General features: G+C 35.3%; 2 protein-coding genes across 2 annotated transcripts in view; one reads left to right on the forward strand and one right to left on the reverse strand.

Moving 5' to 3' along the window:
• ANO4 (anoctamin 4) overlaps positions 1-13,786 on the forward strand; it is an 87,051-nt gene extending 73,265 nt beyond the window's left edge. Inside the window, exons 22-29 of the mRNA XM_087934657.1 lie at positions 593-650; positions 2,235-2,332; positions 4,924-5,066; positions 5,760-5,912; positions 7,260-7,407; positions 9,685-9,804; positions 12,664-12,769; positions 13,446-13,786. Coding sequence (XP_087790783.1) covers positions 593-650; positions 2,235-2,332; positions 4,924-5,066; positions 5,760-5,912; positions 7,260-7,407; positions 9,685-9,804; positions 12,664-12,769; positions 13,446-13,637 — 1,018 coding nt within the window. The 3' untranslated portion in view covers positions 13,638-13,786. The remainder of the gene's footprint in view (positions 1-592; positions 651-2,234; positions 2,333-4,923; positions 5,067-5,759; positions 5,913-7,259; positions 7,408-9,684; positions 9,805-12,663; positions 12,770-13,445) is intronic.
• Positions 13,787-17,638: 3,852 nt separating this feature from the next.
• Positions 17,639-27,373, reverse strand: part of LOC113438245 (sodium-coupled monocarboxylate transporter 1-like) — a 29,649-nt gene continuing 19,914 nt past the window's right edge. The window contains exons 10-15 of the mRNA XM_026703530.2: positions 27,023-27,090; positions 26,095-26,181; positions 23,587-23,771; positions 20,767-20,870; positions 20,102-20,187; positions 17,639-18,485 (exon numbers count right to left, since the gene is read on the reverse strand). Coding sequence (XP_026559315.2) covers positions 18,387-18,485; positions 20,102-20,187; positions 20,767-20,870; positions 23,587-23,771; positions 26,095-26,181; positions 27,023-27,090 — 629 coding nt within the window. The 3' untranslated portion in view covers positions 17,639-18,386. The remainder of the gene's footprint in view (positions 18,486-20,101; positions 20,188-20,766; positions 20,871-23,586; positions 23,772-26,094; positions 26,182-27,022; positions 27,091-27,373) is intronic.

The following is a 27,373-nucleotide window of genomic DNA, read 5'->3' on the forward strand; positions in this document are numbered from 1 at the left end:
ATGTGCAGTGTATTGACTGTCTGTCAGAATACTTATTAACAATGTGAATGAAAAGAGGTATCTAAGTGTCCTAGTGGACCACTGCTTAAGTATGAGTCAGCAGTGTACTGCAACTGTAAAGACTCTGTTTCCTTTTAAAATATAAATGCATCAAATAATTATTTGGAAGGTTCTACTTTTTTAATAAAAATGTTTTGGAGATGTTTACAAACACCTGAAACTATCAAATTAATCATTTGTTTGAAAGATTAGTATGTGCTTTATCATGAATATTTCGATATGGCTAAGCTGAAACAGCTATCTACTAAACAAAACCAAGAACAAAATTATTATTCTTAGCCAATATCTTGTTTTTACCCAGATAGGGAAAAACAACTTTTATGTTTCATCTAGATTCTTATATAAACCACAAAATATTTAAAAAAAAATTGGTACATTGTACATTCAAATACTAACATTAACGCAAATTTAATGCCCTTTTCCATGGAAAAATACAATTGTGCCTCTCGTCTTTGATCTTCTCCTCTTACATTCCTATTGTTTTGATCAAATACATACCTGCAAAGACTTGATGACCTCTCCTATATTGAAGGTTTACAGGTCACCCTGGTGCCTACCTCAGGCTGATAAACAGATGGAGACTGGAAGAAGTAAGTGTTTTATATTCATATTGAAGTATATTGTACAAAGTTTCAACACATACATTTTTAGGGTTGAAATAAGTTATACGGAAGTATATCATAATTTATAGTATCTAAAATATATCTAATAAACTAAAAATAATGTATGTAAGTAATTTACAGTACAATTTATTGGAAGTAATTGCTGTTGAGTTAATGTGCCCTACTCCTATATAAATGCACATGTAATTGTAGTAAAAGGATGCGTTGCAGTTTAAATCCAATTAAGTCCAGTTTAATGTATAGGTATTATGTAGTTAGAGAAGATCTGTACCATTATAGTTTTCTATACTTTATTTTTTGTTTATTATGCTGTTCTTTATTTTTTATATTTTGTACATCCTCTAGACTAGAGCCTTTGGAATGAAATGGTTTTATCAGGGAGGCAGGCAGGCAAACAGGCCAGTTAGGTAGGTAGGGTATCCAAACATGCTTGCATTTTAAATCTAAAGTTAAATTCAGAAAACTGAAGTTTTGCTATTAACAAGCATAGAGAAATCACAAACAACTATAATGCTTTTAATTGTCCTGAGTCCTGGAATTAAGTTTCTTTAGCTGTGCTGGGTGGGGGGAGGTGTATGCGTGTGTGTGCGTGCATGGATTGTAGTACATATTTCAGAATTATTATTGCATTATTAATTTGCATAGTAAAGTTGTAGTTCAGTATAGAGACGGCTTGCCTTTCAGTAATTGCTATGTAATTTCTACTAAAACTATAATTGCACATATTATATGGTATAGAAATATATACTAATATTTTTGGAAGGACAAACAACATCCTTCATCAAATATTTAATTTGCAACCCTCTATTCTTTTATCTGGAACTGTTTTTGCATAGGCATCTCCAATCCTTCCAAGTTTTTTCTATAGCAGCTGACAAGACAAAAACTTTACTGTACCCATTTGACTGATTGATACCGTTCAAGCTTTTTCTGGCTTTGTATTATCCATGGTAGTAAGCAGATGTCAGTAAAGCTTAGGTGTTGATCACTCCCAGGCTGACCAGTCTGTAGACCTCATTGCCCATCCTGCAGAAATCATTTTCCTAGTAGGTGAAAATGTGTACCTGCACAGCTAATCATTAATAGGTCTGGGAAGATTTTCAAATTTTAAAGCCAATCAGTCATAGAGATAAAAACTGATTTCCTTAATTCCCCACTTCAATCCTTGTAGCTTCTGTTATAAATGTCAAGGCAAAGCATCACCTAAAACTTATATTCCCAGGGACCAAAGCTCGTATCCTAGCCTCTCTGGCTCAAAAAACCCTTCTATGGGTTCCTAATTGCCCAACCTAGCAAAAGCACTTATAGACGAATTTAGACAGCAGTATGTAAACTCTTCCTCCATAAATACCTTAGTGCAATTTTAAACAGCAAGGCACAAGAAAGTGAAAGGTGTACATAATAATGATACAATAAAGATACATACAAGAGTTCTATGAAATGTATATTGGCAGTATTCTTCAGTATGAATGCTGGGGTTTCCTTCCAATAATTACCAGTCAGCGTGGCTTAAACTTCCCTTTGTTTCCTTGTTGCCTGCTTCTTCTGCAGTGCCACCCTAGTGGATGCCTTATTGATCTCTGTATGCAGATGGGTATTATAATGGTGCTAAAGCAGACTTGGAACAACTTCATGGAATTAGGCTACCCGTACGTATGTGCTTTTATAAAATATACATATTAATGTTTGCTTATTGTAACATGTACAGAATACTGAAGCCTTGCTGACAGATATCCCCTGGGCAATGTAACCTGTTCTTTCTGCTTTTGGAGATAATATCCTATTTATTGTGAAGAGATGTCAGATCCTTTATATCAGTGATACCCAACCTTTGAAGCTTGGCAGCCCAGCTGTAGGGGAGAGGGGAACTGGGCTGCGCAAGCGGTGGGCCGGTGCGTATACATCTCGACTCAGGCGAGAGGCTGACGCAGATGCACGTGCAGCTCGACTTTCATGTGTGGTCCAGCCTGCCACTTGTACGCATCAAGTTGTGCAGGCGCCAGCCTACCACTCACGTGGCCCAGTTGCAAATAGGCTATGGCCCAGTAGTGGGTCATGGTCCCGGGGTTGGGGACCCCTGCATTATATAAATTGGAATAGTAATAATGAAAGGTTTCTGTATTGCCAAATTATTTGTTAAACTGTGTCATCCTCCTGGAGTTTCAAAATCTTCTATTTTTCATTCCTTAATATATAGGCCAAACACCTTCTTGGTATATTTGCATATTCAAAGTTATTTTGTTTAGGGGTGTTCAATTTATTCTCTAATTATCTAAATACATAGGTAATAAGTTTGATTTAGAATGTTTATTTTTGCAGATATTTCCTTAATTCTTCTTTACTTTTAATTTCTTATAAATTCTCCTAGATTTTTTCTTGGCTTTCTTTTTCAATCTGCTTGCATCCCATACTCTTTTTATGTCTATATCTTTGTTTAGGTTTTTGTCAAACAATTATGTTACCTTCTCTTTGACATCGTTTTTGTCAAACAATTATGTTACCTTCTCTTTGACATCGTTACTATTCACTCTTTCTGTAATAAAGTTTCATTAAGTGTCCATCTAAAGTTTGCTGATTTCTTTCTTATAGTCAATTTAACTTTTTAAGAATTCTTATCATGTCTATTATGTAAATGATTGGTGAAAAATAGGTGTATTCTCTAGAATTATCATTTTTTTATCTGTAGATATTAAGTAATGTTACATTTTCTGCTAGAAGCACTTTGGCAATTTTCTTTGGGTAGTTTTGATTATTTTTTCAGATGTTCTATCCAGTTGTGGAAACACCGTAGCATTCCAGTCGCCTATCAGACACCAATTTTGGTATGGTAGATTTAACACTAGGTCCATCATGTTTGTAGAAAGTATTTCTATTGTTCAGTGGATAAATTCACAGCACACAGGATTTTTGGTCATCTAGTTCTGTTTCTACTCTTACATATTTACCATCCTGAACAGCAGTTATTAATTATGGTTTTAATTGGGAGGTTGATATATAGAACACTGCCACTGATTTTATTTGATTCTGCTGAGCTAAATTCATCGAAATTGGTAAATTAACCATTTTACATCTATATTTCTAATATATGTTTCCTGAAGATACATTATATCCTTTTTTTAAAGGTATTTTTTCCTCCTTTTGGGGGGAGAGTCGGTGCCATTTATGTTCCAGATTAAGCATCTTATTACATAGTTAATGAACTGTTTTTGAAAAGTCCATGTCCATAGCCTTCAATTCATCATTTTTTTCTTATTTCTTGCTGGTCATATAGTTGTTCTGAATTTGTTTGGGTGTTTTCTTCTCAATACCTTTCTGACTCTGTTGTAATTGTATTTTTCTAGAAATTCTCTGGCCTTTTGCATAGTATTTAGTCTAAATCTGTTTTATTGAAAGGGAAAATCTATATCTTTTAACTTTTCCCAACAAATTGAGTAGTTTTAATATTTCGGTCAGGAAAGAGTAGACTTTTCTTATATATAGAATTCTAATATGATTTTATTTCAAAATAATTATCTCTACATTGTTGAGCTTCAATTTGGATTTGAAATGGCATTGAAGGATTTGTTCTCTTGTTACTTTCCTTTAAAAAAAGTACAACAACAAATCTCTTGGAACCTTTCTTATTGTCATGTAAAAAGAGTTAATTCTATATGTTTTGTCATATATGGATTTTTTTGTGGGGGGGAATCTACTTGCCAAGCAAAGAAATCAGCCAGCGAGGGCTTGGATCACCTTTTCCTGGATGTTTTCATCTGGATCCTCCGGGATAGCTCCAAGTCTTAAACAATAGTCATTTTGATGAAGTTCCAGCAGTGACAAGTTATAGAGCTCTCTCAAACTATATGCCCACGGCATGGATATGTTTTTATTCCATCCAGAGGAGTGTTCAGCATCCCACCAGTGTTTTCGATAGGAGCTCAGCTAAGGGCCAAAGTGTCATCTTGCTGAGAAGAGATTCAGATTCAGATATTTACTGCTAGGTCTGCCACACCCGAACTCCGCACTTTTGGCAATCAGATTAGTACATTGGTTATTCCATTTTTTATTTTATACTTTAAGGTGTTTATTTTAATTATGTTTCTGTTATTTTTATTATTTTATTATTTATTATTTTATTATTTTTATTGGAATTGTGTGAAAATGAGTACCTCTATAAAAAAACAAATATATATAGCAAAAATGAAAATGTTGAAATATGAGTGATCTAGGAAATATTTAAAAATAATAATCACATATGCAGGATAATTCAGAACTGGTGGACCAGACGAAAACTGCGGCAGGAATATGGTTCACAGCAAAAAACAACTTTACCACAATGGGAAAAAGACTACAATTTGCTGCCTTTGAATGCCTATGGACTCTTTGATGAATACCTCGAAATGAGTATGAACAATTCTTTCTTTGTTGCCTGATTCTGGTGTTGTTTATATATTACCTATGATCCAATATAATAAAGTGGTTTTTTAAAAAAATAAAAACTTCCAGGACAGTGTTGCATCCATTCTTGTAAGTTTGTAAAATTATTTTCAGAGAGCCATTTTGCAGCAAAAACATCTCTTGTGGCATTGCGATATAAATTCTGAGGCATCACAGACCTAAGTGTAAATGAAATTAGGTTAACCAGGCAGTCTGACTCTAGGAATAGATACTATGCCTTCTAGCATTTCAAACTATAGCATTGATAAAGAGGAGGTATTAAAAGAAGAAACTGATTTAATCTAGAAGCTTAGATTCTTTTAATTATTTTGATGATGATAAAGCATTGTATATTTTGATTTGTACCTTGCCATTTTAAGCAGCAATGTCGTCTTCAAATCTGTAGGTATGCTGTTTATTCTTGGATATACTGTCTACATGATTCCAATCTATACAGAAAGAATATCTAGTCTTATGAATCTGCCATCGTTAGTATTTAATGTTGGGGTTACTAAAGAAATGTTATTTCTGTATAGAAATCATAAGCTTTGTATTTGTCCTTTATTCTGAATGTACTTTTTACTGGCCTTTGATCATACACAATATGCATTAAAATATACATGGCTAAATATTCATTCCTTCTCTCATTTTTCTTCTCAGTCCTTCAGTTTGGATTCACAACCATATTTGTAGCAGCTTTTCCACTTGCTCCACTTCTGGCTTTATTGAACAATATCATCGAAATACGCCTTGATGCATATAAATTTGTCACCCAGTGGAGACGACCATTAGCTTCCAGAGCAAAAGATATTGGTAAACAGAATGGGTGCAAAATGTTGGTGTGATAGCAAATTGAAGTTGAAATTTGTAATCTAAAATAATCTAACCTTCTTCTGGGAGTTTTTCAGACTAACCTATCAAATGCTGCCTCATCTAAGAAGTGACAGGGTCCAATCTTACTTAGCTTTGTTTCAAGATTAGCCAAGATCAACTGCTAGTGTTCAGACAATAAGTAGAGCCATAATCCAAATGTGCCAGCTCATTACTGGTACAAAGCCTTTCCTTAACAATATAGACTATTCAAACAAACATATATTGTCCCAGCTGTGATTTCCAGAAATAGTGTTCAAGGAATGGCTTATTTCTGAGACAATTTTATTCACTCATTTTCACATCAGAAAAAAAAAAGAATTAAGTATCAAGTGATAGCCAATAAAGTATCTGATAGCTAATACCACAAGGCATTTCATACTTTGAAGAGACCATTTTTAATAAGCTTGCTATCTTGGACCTTGCCTTTTCCAATTGAATTGTAGCATTGAATTGTAGTGATGTGGAAAATGTTTGAGGCCAAAAACGATGGTAATTTCCAGTTATTTCTATCCAAACCAAAACAAATATTTAGTGCACATCTGGAATAATGTGTACCAGGCAGAAATGGGGGGGAGAGAGCCAAATGGGGATACAGTGGTGTCAAAGTAGAGGTGGCGAAAGAAAGATGTTGGAAAGGTAAGATTGGTTGAACCCATTCATTAATTTCATTTCCTTGATGCCACATTCAGTTAGTTTGCCTGTCGCTGAACTTTTCAAAGACTCTTCTCTCCCTGCTTCTCCTTAGTTGCTATCAATGACCTTAGCTTCAAACTTTGTTATAAAGGAAGGAAAAGAAGGCACTGTAAAGATCAGCAGGTGGGCCACACCCCATGGGAAGGACAAAAAAAAAAAAACTTACCCAGATTTTATCTTGGTTGAAACCCAAAACAACCAAAATTTTGTGTTTCAGTTCTGCAGAGCCATAGCACTTTCAGAATGTCCAACAGAACTTCCGAAACAATGCATACATGTCCACAAAACACATTTTCTGTTTCAAGCTTCTCCTTAAATAGCAGAGTTGTACCATCATTATAGATCATATAGTCCAGTGTTAGAATATCATTGTTAATAAGATTTATCGATGGGTACTACCAGATTCTGATTTTTTAATTCATTTGAAAAAACATCTAATGGGGAAATCTTTGGTATTGACATTTTGTGGGCGTCTGTTAGACCTATATAGAACTGGAACATAAACAATGTTTATTAAAGAAGTGCATAAATGCTACAATTTAGCTAACAATTTCAGAAGCTGAAACTGACATGCCTATTCTTTTCTTTTGTTAGGAATCTGGTATGGAATTCTTGAAGGCATTGGAATTCTTTCTGTCATCACAAATGCATTTGTTATTGCTGTGACTTCAGATTTCATCCCACGGCTTGTTTATGCTTACAAATATGGACCATGTGCAGGTCAAGGAGAGGCTGGACAAAAGTAATTTTTTAAGAAATATGCTACAAAATAACCCAAATATCTTTTGCAATTTCAGTTTTAGAACCTCATAGCAACATGTCTAACATTCAGTTTTTCATAGATAGGACTATGAACTTTTTAATAAAATATTTAAAGAGAAGTATCGTTAAACTTCTTCTTTGCATCCAAATTATTCTGCTGTTTGACTCTACTGCAAAAATAATAATTTGTAGGACTAAATCATCAATATAATCAGCTTTTATTAGCTACTTATGGAAAGCAGGCCATAAAGCTTTTTAGAAAGAACCCGTATTCTGATGCCAATAACTAAACAAATAACTTTGGTTTAAGATTACTGAACATGTGATTGCCATATTAAAGATAACTATACTTTTAAAAATATTAAATAACACCACCACATAAAACAATATATTCCTCTGATACCAATAAGATCTGTTGTTTCTATTTTGATATTTCTTTTCTATGAAATAAATATCTCACTAATATCTAGGTTTTTGAATGACTATAAATGGCATATCTATATGTCTGAATCAGAATAAGCTAGAGAGCATTTGTTTCATTAACCATTTAGATGTATTATATTTTGCATTCCTGTTATACGGAAAGCTATTTTGGAAATTTGAATTTTCTTATGGGTGAATATATTTGGATATTATTGCAGCTTTGTCATAGAAGGATAAAAGACACAAAATTACAATTTTGAGTACGCATTTCTGCTCATTCATTAATGAGTCAAGGATTTGGCACTTAATTATAGACAGCCTATATTCTCCTGTTTTAATTTCTATAAAACAAATTTCCTGTAAAGCTGAGTGTGAGGAGCTGAACTATTGATTATCCTTTCCAGCAGTGTATTGCTGCATTTCTTTTCTGAGGAAAAACATTTTGAAGCTGCATTAAAGCTTCATTATATATGAAATTTTTCATCTTAAGCTGCTATATTGAGAACAGCAGTGACCATTGGTAGAAGTGTAGCAGATTAAACAACACGTTTTATAAGAAAGTCGATAAAGTTATTTAATCCATCACAGTGACCAGCAGAAAGTACTTGAACTCCATTCCAGTTTTAGCTGTCAACCAATCACTGGCAAAAAATTGCTGTATCCAGGGTCTTTTTCAAAGCTGCCCCTCTTCCTATGACGGACTCTTCAGAGCTTGAGTTGTTTGTGTCATCCCATATGAGTGCAGAAAGGGGCTTTATTAGGGGTGGAATGGCAATTTTTTTTTAATTCTTGGAAATAATGAAGTCTCATGTAGCTAGTGATCTGATCATATGCTATATCTGAGGATAAATGAAGGTAATTCTACGACAAGGCAATTCTACAATATTGTCATTTGTCTTTAATGACATTTCATTGTTATATGTCATATTTTCCTAGGATTAGTAAACTGATTTGAAGTTTAAAAAATTCATACCTGTGTTGAGCCAGTTGAAGTTGAAAATACAAAAAAAATCAGCATGAGAGAAGTATATATTTAGCATATTCACAAATAAATATTTAACTAGATCTATTGTAATAGTTTGAAAATAAAAAGTCCTATTTAGGAAGAATATAGTAACATAAGAATGGTTGGATCCATACTGCATTCTGTGTATCCTATTCACTTCATCCCATTCATTTCAACTGAAATCAATATCATTTAAATTAGCCTTGATTAAGATTCCATTGAGCCCTGTGGATATGCTATAATTTAAATTTTGTTAAGTTTGTTCTTCATTCCAACTGTGAAAAAAGTATCTTTTCCTTGTAGCTCTTTGGCTACATATTAAAAATAAATTAACTAAAAATTGGTCAGAGACCAGAATAAAGTGTATTCATTTACTGCATAACTAACAAGAATCCCATGTGCAATTCTCCAGTGACTGGGATTTCTTTTTAAATAATTTTATATAACATGATTGCTGAACAAATATTGTAACTGAGAATCAGTATTTTTCTCTTGAAGTTATGAAACAAAACAAAAACCCAAAAAACTGAACGATTTTGTGGTTTTTCCAGATAATAAAATCTCGGTGTATATGTATCTCAGCATACAACTAACCTGACTAATGCTTTGGAAGACATGTTTACTCTTATTTTCCAATTGTAAATGATAAGAAGCTTGGCAGATAATTTCTGTATTACTTTCATCAATCCAGAATTAAGTCCAACAGCTCTTCCTAAGATGTTCATTGTTAGCAAATGATCTAAGTAATGTTGACCTCAATTTTTGTGAGTACTTGTTACAGAATCTGGTGTAAGAAGGATGACTTCTGAATAAAACCATTCTTTCTAGGTGTATGGTTGGCTATGTTAATGCAAGTTTATCACTATTTCTGGTGTCTGATTTTGAACATCGTTCAGAACCATCATCAAATGGAAGTGAGCTTTCTGATGCATCTTTAAAATATTGCAGGTAAAGAAAATGCTGTACGTTTATCAGAATTTTTACTGCTTTACTATCATTATTTTTATTCAAAACACTATACATATTTTTTAAAAATTAACACTGACCTAAAGGACAGGTGTCAAACTCACAGCGTCACGTTGCTGTTATATGACCTTGGACACGGCCTGTGTGTGATGCATTCAGCTCTTGGGCTGCCAGTTTGATACCCCTGACCTAAAGCAACAGTAGCTACAAAAATCCATTTTCAGAAAGAGACAACTTTAAATGCTTGCCTAAATAAAATAAAAGCTTTTATGCCATATGAAATCAAATCAGGATTTTCCTGAGTTATTCTTAGATCTGCATCTCAATTTCCATCAGCAATATGGGATGGTAAAAATACTAATTTATCCAGTGTAGTGCATATGAAGCAAACTACTAAGATACTGAATGGATACCATTTTATTATAGAAAAAGCTAGAACATTATCCACTAACATCCACAGTGAGGGACAAATAGGCAAGGTAGATGATAAAAACCCATATGCATGACACTGAATCATATAGAAACTGATAGAGCCTCAATCACACCACAATTAACATCTTGCTTGTTCTGACACCCTCTTACAGATATGAGAGACGTTAGTAGCTATGTAGACCATTAGTGTCTGCCTTTAAGATGTGACTTGTTCAGGTAGCTAAGATTATGTCTATTCATTCAATGGCTGTTCAAAGTTACATTGGCATTGAATAAGGGAGACCTAGGATAGGTCCTCAGAATTCTGGCTTTTGCCATGTCCAGCTGGTCACATGAGCACAATTTCCAACATTCCCTGCTCGTTTCCCACAGGCAATGGGGAAGCCAGCAGAAAGTCAGAAGTAACAATGTCAGCCTTACCAAGTAGACCCAACAAGAAACATAAGCTATTTCTACTTTGTTGTAAAACTATACTAACAGAATCCTGTTAAGTGTGAAAGTACAGTTGAGCCTTTCTCTGCCCACTATGCAGCTCTGACTGTTCCCTAGACCAGGGGTCGCCAACCTTTTGGACCTTAGGGACCACCAAACTCATAATTTTAAATCCTGCGGACCACTAATATGAACAGGTTGCCTTCGGAAGTTGTGGGAGCGCCATCACTTAAGACTTTCAAGAAGAGATTGGACTCTCATCTGTCAGAAATGGTGTAGGGTCTCTTGCTTGGGCAGAGGGTTGGACTAGATGACCTACAAGGTCAATTCTGATTATCTGTTATCTGTAATATGAATTTTGACTAACAGTGGCTTGCTGACATTGGTGGGAGAGAGAGAGATCCTATCTAACCTCAGAAGGCCGGCGGTGATGTTTCCCCCCCCACACACACACATCCCTCACACACCCCCACTCCCTCCAAGGCAGCCACATTTTAACCTGCTTTTCAGCTTCTGTTCGGGAGGGGGAGAGAGAGATGATATAAGAATTTCTATTTATTTATTTATTTATTTATTTTATTTTTGTCATTACACTCGCAAGCGGGTGCAACGAAATGAGGTGCTCTTCCACAAGTAAAACTGGACAACACCATTGAAAGAAAAATAAAATTAAACACAACAGACCATACAATAATCTCTATACAATTTAAAATGTAAATACCCCATTACTCTCAGCCATTAAATTCCACAAAATCTTATGACCCTGCATTCAAACTCAAAACTGCACTTGGATAAAAACTGTTCTTAAATCTAGTCGTCCTTGTTCTTAATACCCTGAATCTCCTTCTCGATGGTAATAGTTCAAAGAGCTGATGTCCCGGATGAGAGGAGTCATTCAATATATTAAATATCTTCCTCTTACATCTATTCCTATACCGTTCTTCCAAAGAGGGGAGTGAGCAGCCAATGATGTTTTGGGCCATCTTAATCACCCTCTGAATTGCCTTTTTCTCTGCCACTGTGCAGCTCGAGAACCATACACAGAGACAGTAGGATAATATACTCTCAATTGAACTCCGATAGAAGGTAGTCAGTAGACTCTCAGCCAGTTGTTGTTTCCTAAGAATCCTTAGTAAATACAACCGTTGTTGTGCCTTCTTAATTAAAGCAGCGGTGTATCCTGCGATCCCAAATAAAGAATGATCGATCTGTAGGAAAATGGGGTGGGGAATTTTCCTGCAGACTTTTTGGGGGATTTTCCAGGGTCTCTGTCTGCAATAAAATTCCCCACCCAGTTTTCCTACCAATCGATCGTTCTTTATTTGGGATCGCAGGATATCATTTCTCTCTCTCTTCCCCCCTCCCCAGAACAGAGCTGAAAAGCAGGTTAGGAGAGGGAGGGGGAGAGGGTGAAGAAAAGCAAGATATACTGTAGATAGAAGAGGGGTAGAAACACAAGAAATAAGTGAGAAACACAAGTGGTAAGGTAAAAATCAGCCATTTATGTAGATAAATGTAGCAACCTGTGACATGATGACCTAACCTATTGATTATCATGGTTGATCTGATTGGTCTCACTAGCTTGGCAGGTGTTCCCTTTCTTCCTTATCATTCCATGTGTCCCTCACAAAGATATGTACTCAGTGGAATGGGATGACAATAACAGATAGGATTGGTGTGCTATTATACTTCAAATTATTACCTATACAGTAATTTACAACTGTCATGCTGTTCTCTTTAATGGCAAACAAGATTATGCAAACATAAATGGTTAAATCATCTTGTTGTTTGTCTAGAAGCTCAGTTTATTGGGAAATTCCACAATCCTTTCAATACCTTTAATTTCAGTTATTAATTGGCTCAATGGTGAACAAAGGCTTTAAGACAGACTTAGTATCATAGTAGTGTTGATATACATTCAATAGATATTTTGCATTTTAATAGACAAACTTTATCTTTTTTTGCTTGTCCTTTCAGGTACAGAGACTACCGTGATCCCCCTCATTCTCCAGTGCCCTATGGTTACACACTACAGTTCTGGCATGTCTTAGCTGCACGGTTGGCATTTATTATTGTTTTTGAGGTAAGTTTCAGTTTTGCAGCATTCCAAATGTAAAACTGAAAAATGATTGAACTGCCACTTAGTTGTTCCATGTCAAGGTATAAAATATTGATACTATTAATACTGGGTAGGATGACCCTGTATAATAAATTCTGGTTTCCTAATAGTGGTTTCCAATCTCTATTGAAAGGTTGCTGAAATCTTTTTTTTTTTTCACAACACTATTCATATAAATTCACAGTATAAGATCTTCCTATGTAAATCTAGTAATTCAAAATAGCTGTTGTTTGTATGTAGGATGGCTCATAGTACCATGGATGCACAGCTAATTCACTAAATTTCAACATATTAAAATTTAATGTAAACAGTATTAAAAATAAAAAATTCTTAAATGTATCTGAATTGTTTCCTCCTCCTATCTATTTCTTTATTGTAGTGAACTAAATAAACAGTTAGCAATGAACATTGCTATTTGAGTACTGTAAGGAATAGATACCGATAGTTTTTCTTGGTCTTTTTGGAATGTGGGGGTATTAATAGAAATTAAGTGATGCTTTACAAAAAGGAAATACAGAAATATAAAGAGTGTGTTTGAGACATAATTGTATTTTTCCCATTATTAATAATAAAGATTACTGTTTAAGTGTTCAGGTTTTTATGCTAGTGAACTCACTTGCTTTTAAAACTTTATTTACAGCACCTTGTGTTTTGCATAAAACACTTGATTTCCTATTTAATCCCAGATCTTCCTAAAGATCTAAGGGATCGTATGAGAAGAGAAAAATATCTGATTCAGGAAATGATGTATGAAGCCGAACTTGAGCGCCTCCAGAAAGAACAAAAGGAGAGGAAGAAAAATGGAAAATCTTACTACAAGGAATGGCCATAACTAATGGAATGAGCGTTTCTAAATACAGATGTAAAGTAAATTCTCCAGTAGACTGTGATTTTTCAAATAAATCAAAAGTTCAGATGAGTATTTTATGAGGATATTGAACAGGGGTACTGAACACGAATCAGTAACCTGCACGTTTTCCAGAGTTAGTATATTTTCATTAAGGGATACAGTATAGCATACTTATATCCAGCTATGGATAGGATTTAGCAATATATTTTTCAGAGCTGTGCAAAGCATCTGTAGAAGGCAGTTGAAGTACTGTTCCTTGAAACATTAAAGTGGCTCTATTCTGCAAAAGATAGGCATACTAAAGGTAATCTTTCTTTTTTTTTTTAGAGAATGCCTCATTTAGCAACTCTCCAAAGTTATAATGGAAAAAGTAACTTTATGACCAATCCTTGCATTTATAACATTTGCAAGTCTGTAAAGCAAAGGAATTCTGAAACATAAGCAACTGCTTTGCGCTTAACTATTGATTGGCCTGTGCCAATTGTGATTACTAAACAAGAACTATCTGTACTTTGAAGATTTTTTACTGGCTGCCAGTCTACCATGTGTGCATGCCCAGGCCACACTTCTGCTGGATATGCAGGCACACACACAGGTAGTAGCCATTTAAAATCTTTGAAACAGTAATTGTGCTTATTTCAGAGGAAGTGCATTCTTTAATATTTCAAGGATGGATTTTCACCAATATTACTCCATGTGGCTCAGGATACTTTATAGATATTAGCACCTCTCTTCTCTTTCTTTGACATATATGTCATCTTTCTGCCAATACGTTTTGGGTCTGGAAATACGACCAACTTTCCCTGTGTGCTGTGTGTGTGTGAACCTCCTCTTGAGAGAAAGAGGAGAATGGCATGCATACTCAGTAGTATCTGATACTTACCTCCAAGATACTTATTTGCAATCTGATTATGTCTCTTAAGCCACAAAAAAAGAAAAAATAACTAAAGAAAATATATATTGCATTAACTATCCGGTTTTAAATTAAATTGAAACATTTTTTAGCATTCTAGTAACCATATTACAATCATAGTACAAGTTTAATGATTCAGGATTAGTTACTGTAATATACATTTAATATAGAAAAGGCATATGGACCCTAATAATTTAACTGGAAAAGATGGAAATAAAAAACTATTAATGCATAAAAGTTTTAATGAGAGCTCAGCTGGTTTTTGTTTATGCTGTGTAGGGCTGGGCAGGATTATTATTTTTATTTAAATCCTTGTGACAAGCAAAGAGATTCTGTGAATGGAAGCAAGCCCCAGAAAAAGTAAGAGCAACTCCTTTTTCCCATATTGATGCTGCTCAAGCCTGGGGACAAGTTACAAATATTAAATATTCACTTCATTTATATTAGGGACACAATGCAGTACTCTGACAATCTAAAATAAAGTTTGGATATTGTGTTGTTCATATCTGCAAGTAGCAGACCTATATTCTTTTCCTTTTTGTGTTTTCTTAAGAACCCTATCTTCAGGAAAATGGAAATGATGCAACATCAGTTCATAGGCAATTTTAAAACACAAAATGGGGCAAAACATTTCAAGGAGTTTATTATTAGGAATAATGAGGTAGTTGCATATGATTATTTTTGAATCTAGAAAAAAAGTCTAACATGCAAACAAACAAACAAATCTAACATATATACCCTGGATCATTTTTCAGCCTGATTGCTCTTTTATGTTTTTTCTGATATTTTTGAGTTTGGAAATAGAAATATATATAACATTATCACTGATTAATGTAATATATATTAGCAAAGCATATTATAGCAGCATTTTTACTGTTATGTACATTAGAAGTACTGTTTGCATTGCGATTTTTAAAGGAAATGCTATATATCATTCATGAATATATACTGTATATATTATTTGTAAATACCAAAAAATAACATGAAATCAATTTTACACTTACAGAATATCATTATCATAAAGCTATATTTAGCATTCCTACAATTATATAATAAATTTTAAAATATGTTATGAATTTTTTTTGTGTGTTTATTTTTCAAAGAATAAAAAACATATTTTATGAAAGTTTGTTATCATTTTGTCTTTTAAAACATATTACTCATTTAAATCCACATTGTATTAAGAAATCGGTTGCTCCCAAAATTAGAATAATTATCAGGTACCATTCTCTGGCACCTTAAAAAATTTCTACATTAAAACATTTCTACTGGGATTCATCCCTTTCTATTCCCAAGGAGTAAAAACAGCTTCAGGAAGCTTTCTCCCAGATGATTAGTCCATCCCAAAGTAAGATGGTTAACTGTGAGTTGCTACTTTAAAGTGCTCCAATCATATTTCCTATATCATTGATGGCTTTCCCCTGCTTAAAAAGAATTAGTAATAAAAACCACTCTTTGGAATTATCGCTTCAAGTAGTTGTTCTTAGTTTGTGCATTAATATTTAATTTAGAATTTGTAGAATAGCTGCCAAAGAATGAAAACTTCAAGAGAGATGCCAGGCTAGCAATAGACCCTTAATAAAAATTTATTCAGAAATACACCCACAGCACTAGGGGAATCCTTCCTCAATCTGCCTTAGTGAATCCAAGTGGCAAGGACAGCCTCCGAAGTAGGGTCACAAGATCATACAGATTTTCCTCATTCCTCTACCCTTTGCACTTCTCACTCCAGCACTAATGTGATTTAACAAGTTTGCATTCATTGGAAAAGAAGAAATAACAAGGTGCGTAATATGGAATTCACATGAAAAGAAATAAGCTGGTTGTTTGCCTACTATACATTCACGAGGCAAAACCCATCAGCTATTAATTTATTAAGATCAGGGTAGGGATCTTGTTAATTTCATGCAGCAGTGCCAGTTGTAGGAAACAACTAAGGTCATAGGGTACAGCTTGTTAACTTGCTATTAGCACTTATTAGGGAAGGGGTGGGCTTCAAAAAAATGTAGCAACCAGTTCTCTGCCCGGTTTCTGGGTGGGCATGGCCATGGTGGGTGTGGCCTAGTCAGCCTCCTGCACCACCCTCGTCTGGGAGCAAAAATGGGCCGGGGGGGGCGTTTTCGCCCTCCCCAGACTCCGAAGGTTTTCCTCAAGCCTCCGGGAAGGTGAAAATGGCCTCCCCAGGCTCCAGAGGTTTTCCGGAGGCTGAAAATAGGCCCACTTCTGGCCTTCCAGAACTTCCAGGAGGCCAGTTTTCCACCCTCTCCGAGCCTCCGCACTTACCTGCGATACAATGGGCTGCGTTGGGACTTCTGGGAGGGGTGGGACGGCAGGGCCAGCCATGGGTGGGATTTGCTGGTTCCCTGAAACTGACCCTAAAATTAGCTACCGGTTCACCTGAACTGGTGAGAACCAGTAGCAGACTAACCCTGGAAGTGTTGCACTGCAGAGAAAAGCTCCTTAGGAAATGGTGGGGAATGGCTCTGAAAAGCAAACTTCACAAACCTAGTGGAGAAGAGTGAGTGGGGATCTCTGATGCTTACCCACTGAAGACACTAATCCAAAGTAACCAGTCCTCCAAAAGGGCCATTTGCCCTCTAATTGCATCTTTATTACTTCTGTCTGACACTAGTCTAACTGTAATGCAATAGTGGAATGTTACAAAGTTTCTCTTATTTGTTATTATTAATACTTATTAATACTCCAAAAGATTGAGGGCTTTCTCAAAAAGTGAAAAGGGTTCCTAAGTATCTTATTAACTTGTTAGAAATGAAAAACAGATGAAAAGTTTACCCGGATTTCGTTATTCTCTGTATTTTAAGAGAATGTGCATTAGAAATTGCAGATATTTCAAAATCTGAATTAAATGGACCAGGGAGAAGAATTTTTTAAACTTTTTTTCCAGGTTGAGGAACCTGTTAGTTAAATATATAAACAAATTCCAAAACCTTTAATCAAGACGAAGAGCTTCAGTTGATGACCCATCTTTTCTGCTATATCTTGAGAAAATTGTTACGGACACTCCTGATTAATTTTATTCTTAATTTCTCACAAAATAGACTCAAGTTCTTGTGGAGTTCAGTGTTCCATGGAACACAGTTTAAAAACTTTAATCAAGACATAAACCAAGTATATTTACACTGGCTTTTTGCTTATTTTTAATAAGGACAGTTGAAGGACATGCATAACTGATCAATTTTCAACTAAGAAGGCACTAATCTAAAAAATTATTTTGTGCATATTGGCAGAATGGTAAAGATTTAATTTCAACATGCTAGTCTTTCAAATCCATTTGCAACTTCCTTTAATAGCTTGTCTTTAAAAATAAAACCTCCATCATATAGTTCTGCTACGTAAGAGTCGGTGTGAGTTTTATGCATTGCAAACTATGCGTTTTATGCATTGCAAACTACGTTTATTTGGAAAAGAGATGATAAAAAGAAAAACCACACAAAATATGCCAAATTCTGTTTGTAATTTATACTGTGAATATTTTGTTACTTAACAATATTTACTGTAAAAAAATATGTTCAAAACTTAGAATTAATCAAAGCATTAACTGTTTTACATAAAACATAAATAAAATAAAATTAAGGTTCTTCAACCAATAAGGAAATGTTATATATTAAACTTTGAATTATTATTTTATAATATTTTTTTTTGCATTGCTATAGAATTTAGTTTATCTTAAAAACATACTTATGCTTTGATAATTGGATAATAACATAACCAAAATAATTTCAATAATTATTCAAAAATAAAAGTTTTTCCACTTCAAATATCACTGAGTAAACACAAAGATTGCTGTATGCTCTACATTACTGTATTCCATGGGTTTCATTTACAGAAGTTTTTTTTATAGAAATGCTCTTCTTTTCTGTTTTGTCCTCTTGTTCAGGAGCAACCTGTTTTTCTGACTGCAAATATAATACATAAAAAACAACATAACCTTTATTCAAAGGAACCTTTGTTCCTTTACCAAGGTCGCATTCTTATTTATGTACCAATTTGATTTATGTCACCGCCCATCTTACAAACTGAGACTCTGATCAGCTAATACAATACTAAAAGCGAAAGCAAAATTTTCAAGGAAAAAATAGCAGGAGACACATGTAAAGTAACTGAGAGCAACTCCATTTGTACATCTTCCATCATTACAATAAAGCCAGGGGTGGGATTCTACCAGTTTTCACCTATTCGCTAGAACAGGTTAACATTCTAAGCATCGGTTGTTAGAAGAAATTATTGGCCTAATCCTGTAAGGAAGGCAGTAAGGAAACATTCTGGTGTTGCTTACAGAAACTGCCTCTCTCTCCGTTAACCCTTATTACATTCTTGGCAAGACTAGACTTCCTGTCTCTGGAACGTCTCTGGAGTTTTTTTCCCCTCCATGGCTGGTACTTTGCTTGTGTGGAGTGACCATTCAAAGTTACAATGGCACTGAAAAAAGTGATTTATGACCATTTTTCACACTTACAACTGTTGCAGCATCCCCACAGTCACGAGAGGCCAGGTGAGAAGATGCGTGCCTCGATGTGAGTGATATTGAGCTAGCCACGCCCAGCCAATAACATGACCACCAAGTCACACCCACCAACTAAGCCACGCCCACAGAACCAGTTGTTAAAAAATTTGAATCTCACCCCTGAATGAAGCCCAATATTCAAATGAAAAGCCAATTCTTCAAGGACTTACAGATGTCCAATAAGATTCTAGCCTTTAAAATAGCATTTCAGATGTGATTCCAAATGTATCAAGGTACATAAAAGCAGAAATGTAGTACTTTTCTGGAACTTTTAAAAGCAGGTACTATGTTTTTCTAGAGCAAAGGCTGAACTCGTCAAGCACCCTGTGATCCAGTAGTGGGATTCAATTTTTTTTACTATCGGTTCTGTGGGTGTGGCTTGGTAGGCGTGGCTTGGTGGGCATGGCAGGGGAAGAATACTATAAAATATCCAGTCAGAGGTTGTATTTACCGGTTCTCTGAACTACTCAAAATCTCTGCTACTGGTTCTCCAGAACTGGTCAGAACCTGCTGAATACCACCTTTGCTGTGATCCCAGGGAAAAAAATTGTGACATTAACTTCTGTCTGTTGCTGTTAGTTGCTATGTTTTCATTCTTTGGTTCTTCAAATTATCTTACTGAAATCAAATCTGGACAGCTCTATTAATATATACTCTTAAATTCCACTAAAACAAGTGAGGTTGGGGAATACTCAAAATCCACTTGCTCTAATTTATTGTGATCTAATTGTAAAAAGGTTATTTAAATTGCCTTGTGATCTGATCATGAAGTTCAGAAGAGTGATATAGTTTAGATAAACATTTTGAATCTGACACCTATATATTTATTAAATGTTACTTAGTAACTGATAATTAAAACTTGGAAAAAAGATACTGAACTGTCCTGTAAATTCAAATTTGTACCAGACATCTAATATGAATCTTTGAAATTTAAAGCTCCAAATATTCTATTTGCATACTATCTAACTAGAAATACGTACATCAATAGCACTTTTAAACTATACTTACAAATTTGTCTTTCCAATACTGAATATTCACCATAAAATCCTTTTTTGTAAACAGAAGTCTGTGGTCTACCTCTTTATTTAAACCTCCTAAAAGAAAGTTTAATAATATAAACCAAAATTCTGCACTTTAAGCACTGATATGATGAGCTTTGTATCATTTTAAACTTTCCAAACATAAAATGCTAAAACAAAAATGAAAGTTGGAAATGTTTTTGGAAGTAATGCCATACAAAATAAAGAGACACTTTATCCCTGGGATCTAGTTCCAGTTGCCAAACATACTATCTTGGCATTAGCAGAGATAATGGTCTGTCGTACAACTTTGCTGATGCCAAAAGTGGACTTTTGAAGGAATGAATATGGAAAAAAGGAAAGACGTTTCACTGGGCTTTTGTTTATTTTTTTTTAAGTTTTAACTTTTTATTTTAACATTGTTAGTCATCTTAAGTACATGTTTCTACTCAAAGTTGATTTATAAATCAAGTCATCAATTACTAATTTGATGGCCTTTTATACTACATAAGAATTGTAACATACAGATAACGCATAAGAATCCATTATTTGTGTGTTACAATATAGTTGATATACAAACATCAGTAAAGATTACAATATAATTTTTAATAAACTGGATATGAATTTCCATAAATATAAATTAGATAGAATTACCTGTTAATAAACTTACAACTGTTCCCACAATAAATGTAATCAAAGCACCTAATGCACTGAAATATAGATATGACACTGAATACCAGTACTCTTGAAAATATGATCTGAAAGAAAAAAAAAGTTTAATATTTCCTGTTCTGTTAATTAGAGGTCACTTAAAACAAACTAAAAATTTAAACTGCTTTAGGTTTAATAAATATATTAAAGTGGCTGCCCTACTCAGAACTAAACATTTTTGATAGAACACATTTTAACAGTATAACTCTAGAGAAAAATCATTCCTATTCTGTTTATATTGTGCCATATGACCAATGCAGCAGGTCATACATGAAGGCAAAAGAGACATCACAGAACTCAGAGAGTTGGATGAACTCCCAATGAAGACTTGAAGAATCATTGGTTTAAAAAGGAAAAAAAAAGCTTTTCCCTCATCTGGTTGAGAGACAAGCTAATTATCTTCTTGATGGTGAGCTGCCCATAAAAGATATAAATAAATATAAGCATTAGGACATTTTATTAATAAAAGAGCTCTTTGCAAAAAAAAAAAACCTCTGTTCAATCCAAAGATCCAGACTGCAATCTTGGGTGAATATTAACAGTTTCAATCATGTAACAAGCTGGTATATTTCTAGATTGTCTAGCAGACTGATATGAACATATATGAATCCATAAACCTACATGGGGAGATGTACGTTTGATAAATTCTCTGCAGAGTGGCAGGCTCATGAAATATAATTGGCTTAACACTTGATAATAAAGTCACTTCCCATTTTGTCCAGCCCAAAGTTTATTGCCAAGAAGATTCTGGCCCTCTCTGAGAATTTTGCAAATGCAGAAAGCTGCATGTTGAAAAGATGCACAGTGACCTTCACATTCAATATATTATGAAATATAAGTGAATTTCTGAGAAACACTAATCTGAAAACAGATTAACAGTATAAACACTTATGTATATCCTTCCAGTTCAGTAATTAAGTACATGATTGGCATAAATAAAAATGAGCTCTGATACAGAAATTACACTGCCATGCATTAAGAGGTTTCCTCTGCTTACCTTTACTGAGGGTTAGTCAGGATAGCAACTGATATAAACACACAGCCAGTACTTACACAAATGGGGAATTTTATTCTGGATATTAAGATGCTAAGAAATCAACTCTTAGTCTGTTAAACTTTCCTCCGCCTCAAATCTCCTTCCTTCACTTTCCTCTTGTGCTTTATTTTGGCTTATTCTTCCCCTATCTCAATTATGGATACTGGAACATCTCTGAGTTTTCCTCTGTTGTCTTGCTGTCTAAAACAGGGGTGTCAAACTCGATTTTATTGAGGGCCGCATCAGGGTTGTGTTTGACCTTGGGGGGGCAGGGGCATGGCCAGAGTGGGTGGGGTCAGCTCGACATCACTCATATCAGGGGCACCTGTGGTGGCCAAGTGCTAAGGCAGCACTTCCCTCAGACCCTCCCACACTCTCATTATAATCTCCTTCCTTCCTTCCTTCCTTCCTTCCTTCCTTCCTTCCTTCCTTCCTTCCTTCCTTCCTTCCTCCCTCCCTCCCTCCCTTCCTTCCCCTTTCTTCTTTTTCCTTCCCTCTTCATTCATCTTTCTTCTTCCTTCCCCTCTTTCCTTATTTTCCTTCCTTACTCTCTTCCCATCGTTCCTTCTTTTTCTTTGTCTTTCCTCTTTTCCTTTCTCCTTCTTGCATGCTCAAATGCAAAACAGTAAACATTTCTCCTTTTGTTTTTAGTTTGTTTTTCTAGCCCTCTGACAGCAAAAATGGAGCCCCAGGGGGGGAGGAGTTCCGTTTTTGCTGGCAGAGGCACTGTGGGCCAGTCCTTTGCTGTTTCCAGGGCAACCCCGTGGCCAGTTCTAAACACCCCACAAGCCGGATGCCACCCGTGGGCATTGAGTTTGACACCCCTGGTCTAAGAAAATCTTTAACTCACAATGTACAATTATCCAGCATCATTCTCCATAGTCAAAATAAAATCAGTCATCTATGTTTATCCACATTTTCATAAACCATGCCATTTTCCTCCTGGTTTTCTCCCCATCTGAGGGCCAGAATCTCTGTATTTGGCAAACTCCACTCCACTCCACATTAATCAGGTGATATCCTCTTCAGCATCTGAAATACCACTCCTCATTTTTCTGATCTTCCTGAGTCTTTTGATATCTACACTCAGACATACAAAGGGCACTATAGATGTCTTCTAGCACTTGCCCCTTTTCTGCCTACATACAGTAGAATCTCTGGTCATAAATGCTTCTGACCATAACCAAATCGGGTTCCAAACAAAAAATTCACCTTTTTTTGGCAGCCAATTTCTCCTTCCGACCCATTTTGTTTGTAAGCACCAAATTTCCAAAATTAGGTTCAGGTCACGACCAAATCGGGTTGCGGTCAAAGTTATGGAATGAATTATGGTCGTGACCAGAGGTTTTACTGTACTCTTGATCATGTACTAAGTCATCTGCTTTAAAAAAAAACACAACGTGATCTTGGCACACATCCAATGACTTTCTTACAGGGAGGCACTTCAACCTGTCACCACTAGCTCAAGCATATTGTAATACTCAGGATTCCAGTCACAGAAACTCCCTTGGGACTTTGGACCAGTGTTTAGGTCTTTTTAGGAAAAACAAAGGGGGACTGACATGGATCTGTTCTGTACTCCTGAATAAAAGAATATAAATCCAAGAAATGAACACGTGTACTTACACATACACATATGTATGAAGTATATACAGCCCCAAATGATTGCTATGTATAAGCGTGAAATATCAAAAGATACTTCATCTTGATTGATTTCTTGGGCCTACCTTGAAGGAGCTGGTGAAGGGCTAGTTACAATCATCGATACAAATGTACTGTCATTGGATCTTTGACAGCCTGCAATTGAAAGAGGTAATGGTACTGTCCTGTGAGGTGCTGGTGGGTATTTCTGAGCACCAATTCCAATCCACATTATTACACAAAATCCACAAATAAAACCCAAGAATGCACCCTGAGAAGCAGAAAATTATATACAACTCAAATGTATGTAACATTAAGAAAAGTGATACCTCTAATTGTATAACTGGAAGCTAATATTATCTACTGGGGCATGTTTTTTGCCCTCGATCCAATTATCTCCTGCAATTACAGGATTTTTCTGTTACAATGGAGGAAGTACTATAGGTCCTCACATCTACTGATATACAAGAAAGAAACCTGTAAAGGCACAAGATCTATGCACATGCTTAGGAATACATGGTCCTTTGTAACTAGAAACCTGCTTTTAACTGCAGATTAAATAGGCTTGATCTAATAAATAAATGTTTATTTTCCAGTATTGCTATTATATTGGTTTTTATCCAATCTATTTATTCCTGGAGAATTCTTTGCTAGCATGTGGGACTTAATTTTGCTGTGGTCAAGTATGCTTATGGCAATGTGATATTAATATTGAATAAAAATATTGATAGTTAAAAAATAATATGTTTAAATTTGTCACTCTACAGGCAAATTTGATTTTTTCCAGGAAGCTTCATTACAAGATTTTCTAAGCCCATGATGGCAAACCTAGGGCACGCGTGCCACCTGTGGCATGCGTGCCATAGTTTTGTCATCACGGGCTTAGAAGATCCATTTATGCCGGCACACAAGCCACAGGCAAACTTACCTCACTGCATATGCACACGTCTCCCAGCTGACTTTTGGAGATACTGGAAGTGATGAAACGGGCCTATTTTTCAGGCTGCAGAGGCTTTCCTCAAACCTGGGTGGCCGAAAAAAGCTCAAACCAGCCAAAAATCAGCTAGGAGGCACAATGAAGGTAAGGGGGCGGGGGATTGCGCACGCATGCGCAGTGGGCGTGGGGGGCGCATTGTCTTCTGGGTGCTGGCATGCAAGCGCACGCACAATTTTTGGCACAGGAGCCCAAAAGGGTTAGCCACCACTGTTCTAAGCCATGGAAATATGAAACATGTTGCTTGAAATGTTATATATAAGTATCCCATATTTGGGTTGGTCTACTACTTCAAAAAAATTGTGCCAGGAGGCTTCTAATTATTCACTCCTGGCAATCTAGACTCTGGTCCTACAAAAAGAGAAAAAATCTTCGCCCTGATTTTCACCAACTATGCCTTGCTTATAGACATTTTTATATCTAGCAAAAAAGTATTTTAAATTAATCAGAATATTATTACACACTCTTTTAGATTCTTGGGTTGTTTGGGGCATAGAGTAATGTTCTGTAATCTGTACATTTAAGTATATGATCCAGTGGTGGGATTCAAAAAGTGGTGGGATTCAAAAAGTTTTATTACGTGGCTTGGTGGGCATGGCAGGGAAAAGATACTGTAAAATCCCCATTCCCTTCCCACTCCTGGGGGAAGGATATACTGAAAAATCCCATTCTGTCCCCACCCCACTAACTTGCTTTCCAGCTCTGTTCTCCTTTGCAGGGCAACAAAAGAAAACCCAGCCAATCAGCTGGGACTCTGGAGGCAGAGAATAGATGGGGATGAGGCCAGTCAGAGGTGGTATTTGCTGGTTCTCCAAACTACTCAAAATTTCAGCTACTGGTTCTCCAGAACTGGTCAGAACCTGCTGAATACCACCTCTGCTATGATCCCATACTTTATTTTTTTGCCTCCCTGATATACACTGGGCTTCTACTGTGTAATGTTTTAAGGTAAAAATGTTTTGCTAATTCTGATCTGCTTCAAAAAAAGAGTAAGAAACAAAAAAACATTGCATCCAGGAAGAAGAGGGTAGTGAGAGTAGATTATCCTGACTTTTTCATTCCTGGTTTCATTTTTTAAAAATATACATATAAGTACTGCTTGATTTATAGCAGTTGCTTAGGTTTAGAGGTATGATGAAATCAGAAATAGTTACTTACAACCTATTCTCGAATTTACAATGGTTGCAACATGCCCATGGTCAAGTATTGCATTTTGGGACTTGGTATTTGGTTCACATTTATGACCAGTTGCACCATCCCACAATCATGTTTTGAAACATTTTTTTGCTGTATTCTAGCAAAAATGCCAATTCGATAAGTTGAATTCAGACTTATGACTATGTATTCGCTTAATAGCTACATGATTAAGTTAACCACTACAATGACACACTTAATGACCACTATCCAGGCCCGGTGACTTATGACTGCAGTGACTTATGACTACAATTGAGTCTGGAATTTTGGTTATAAGTCAAGAACTATATGTATAAAACTATTAGAAGTAAAAACATAAGTAATAGACACATTAAAATAGAAAATTTTAAGAGAATTATTTGACATACTTTTTATTTAATGACAATAGGATATTACTAACACTTACTTTAGAATTTGCAAAAGGAAATAGAATGCCTAAGGAATATATTCCTAACAAAGGTCCTCCAATTAATCCAAAAACACTGAATGCAGCCTGAAAGAAGCAAAAGAAAATTTCAAACTTTTTGTAAACACAGAAAATAAGCATTGATTTCTTCTACATGCAATGAGAATCCTGAAGGAAGCCATACCCCATAAAGTAGAGCCATTGGGATGGGTCCAGACTTAAATGGCTAAGGTCTACTGAGAACAAATCATGGGGGAACTTTTCAGAATTCTACAGGAATATCAAAAAGCATGTTGATAAGAGATATAGTTTTTATTTTTATTTTATGATTTTTTTCATCAAAGGCTCTCTATTAATATAGGTAGTCCTCGACTTACAACAGTTCATTTAGCGACCATTCATAGTTATAAAAACTTGACGTGACCATTTTTCACACTTATGACCATTGCAGCATCCCCATGATCATGTGATTTACATCTGGACGCCTGGAAACTGACTCATATTTATGACACTTGCAATGTCCTGGAGTCATGTGATCACCTTTTGTGGTCTTCTCACAAGCAAAGTCAACAGGGAAACCAGATACACTTAACCATGTTATTAATTTAACAACTGCAGTGATTCACTTAACAAATGTGACAAGAAAAGTCATAAAATAGGGCAAAATTCACTTAACAAATGTTTCACTTAGCAACACAAATTTTGGTTGTAAGTTGAGGATTACCTGTATATCATTCATATGTAGAAATAATGAAACATAAATTACTAATTCATGAAAGAACCGAAGAAATAAAATCACACAAAGATTGCACTGGGAAAATGGAGCCCCTGGCCTGCACTACAAACTATTACTAACATTATTTTTCTGGAAATGTATATTAAATATAAACTTATTTTAGATTAATGTAAGAAGCCATTAAGGTCTTACCTGTAATAAAGCACCCATAACAGATACTAATGCAGCCATTGATAGACATACTATACCAAATAATAGACCTATATGGATAAAGTTATATGAAGTTTATAAGATTTATAAAATCTATTTTACACATTAGGCAGAGGATTCACTATTAAGAGTTGCTTCCAGGATAGTCAATAAAAATGCATGTTCTCTTGGAAAGCGGAAAAAAAAATCAAACTACCAGTTGTTAGACATTGATTTAGTCCTATAAAGATCTATCCAGCATATGAAACATGTTGATTTTTTAAAGCTCTTACAGTTAAGAGGTTACTAAATAGGTATTATTTGGAGATGCAGGTGCAGAAATGGTCCAATATT

Source organism: Pseudonaja textilis, chromosome 5 (assembly GCF_049901715.1).
Source record: "Pseudonaja textilis isolate UNSWEBS1 chromosome 5, rPseTex1.2, whole genome shotgun sequence".
In the NCBI taxonomy this organism is placed as follows: domain Eukaryota; kingdom Metazoa; phylum Chordata; class Lepidosauria; order Squamata; family Elapidae; genus Pseudonaja; species Pseudonaja textilis.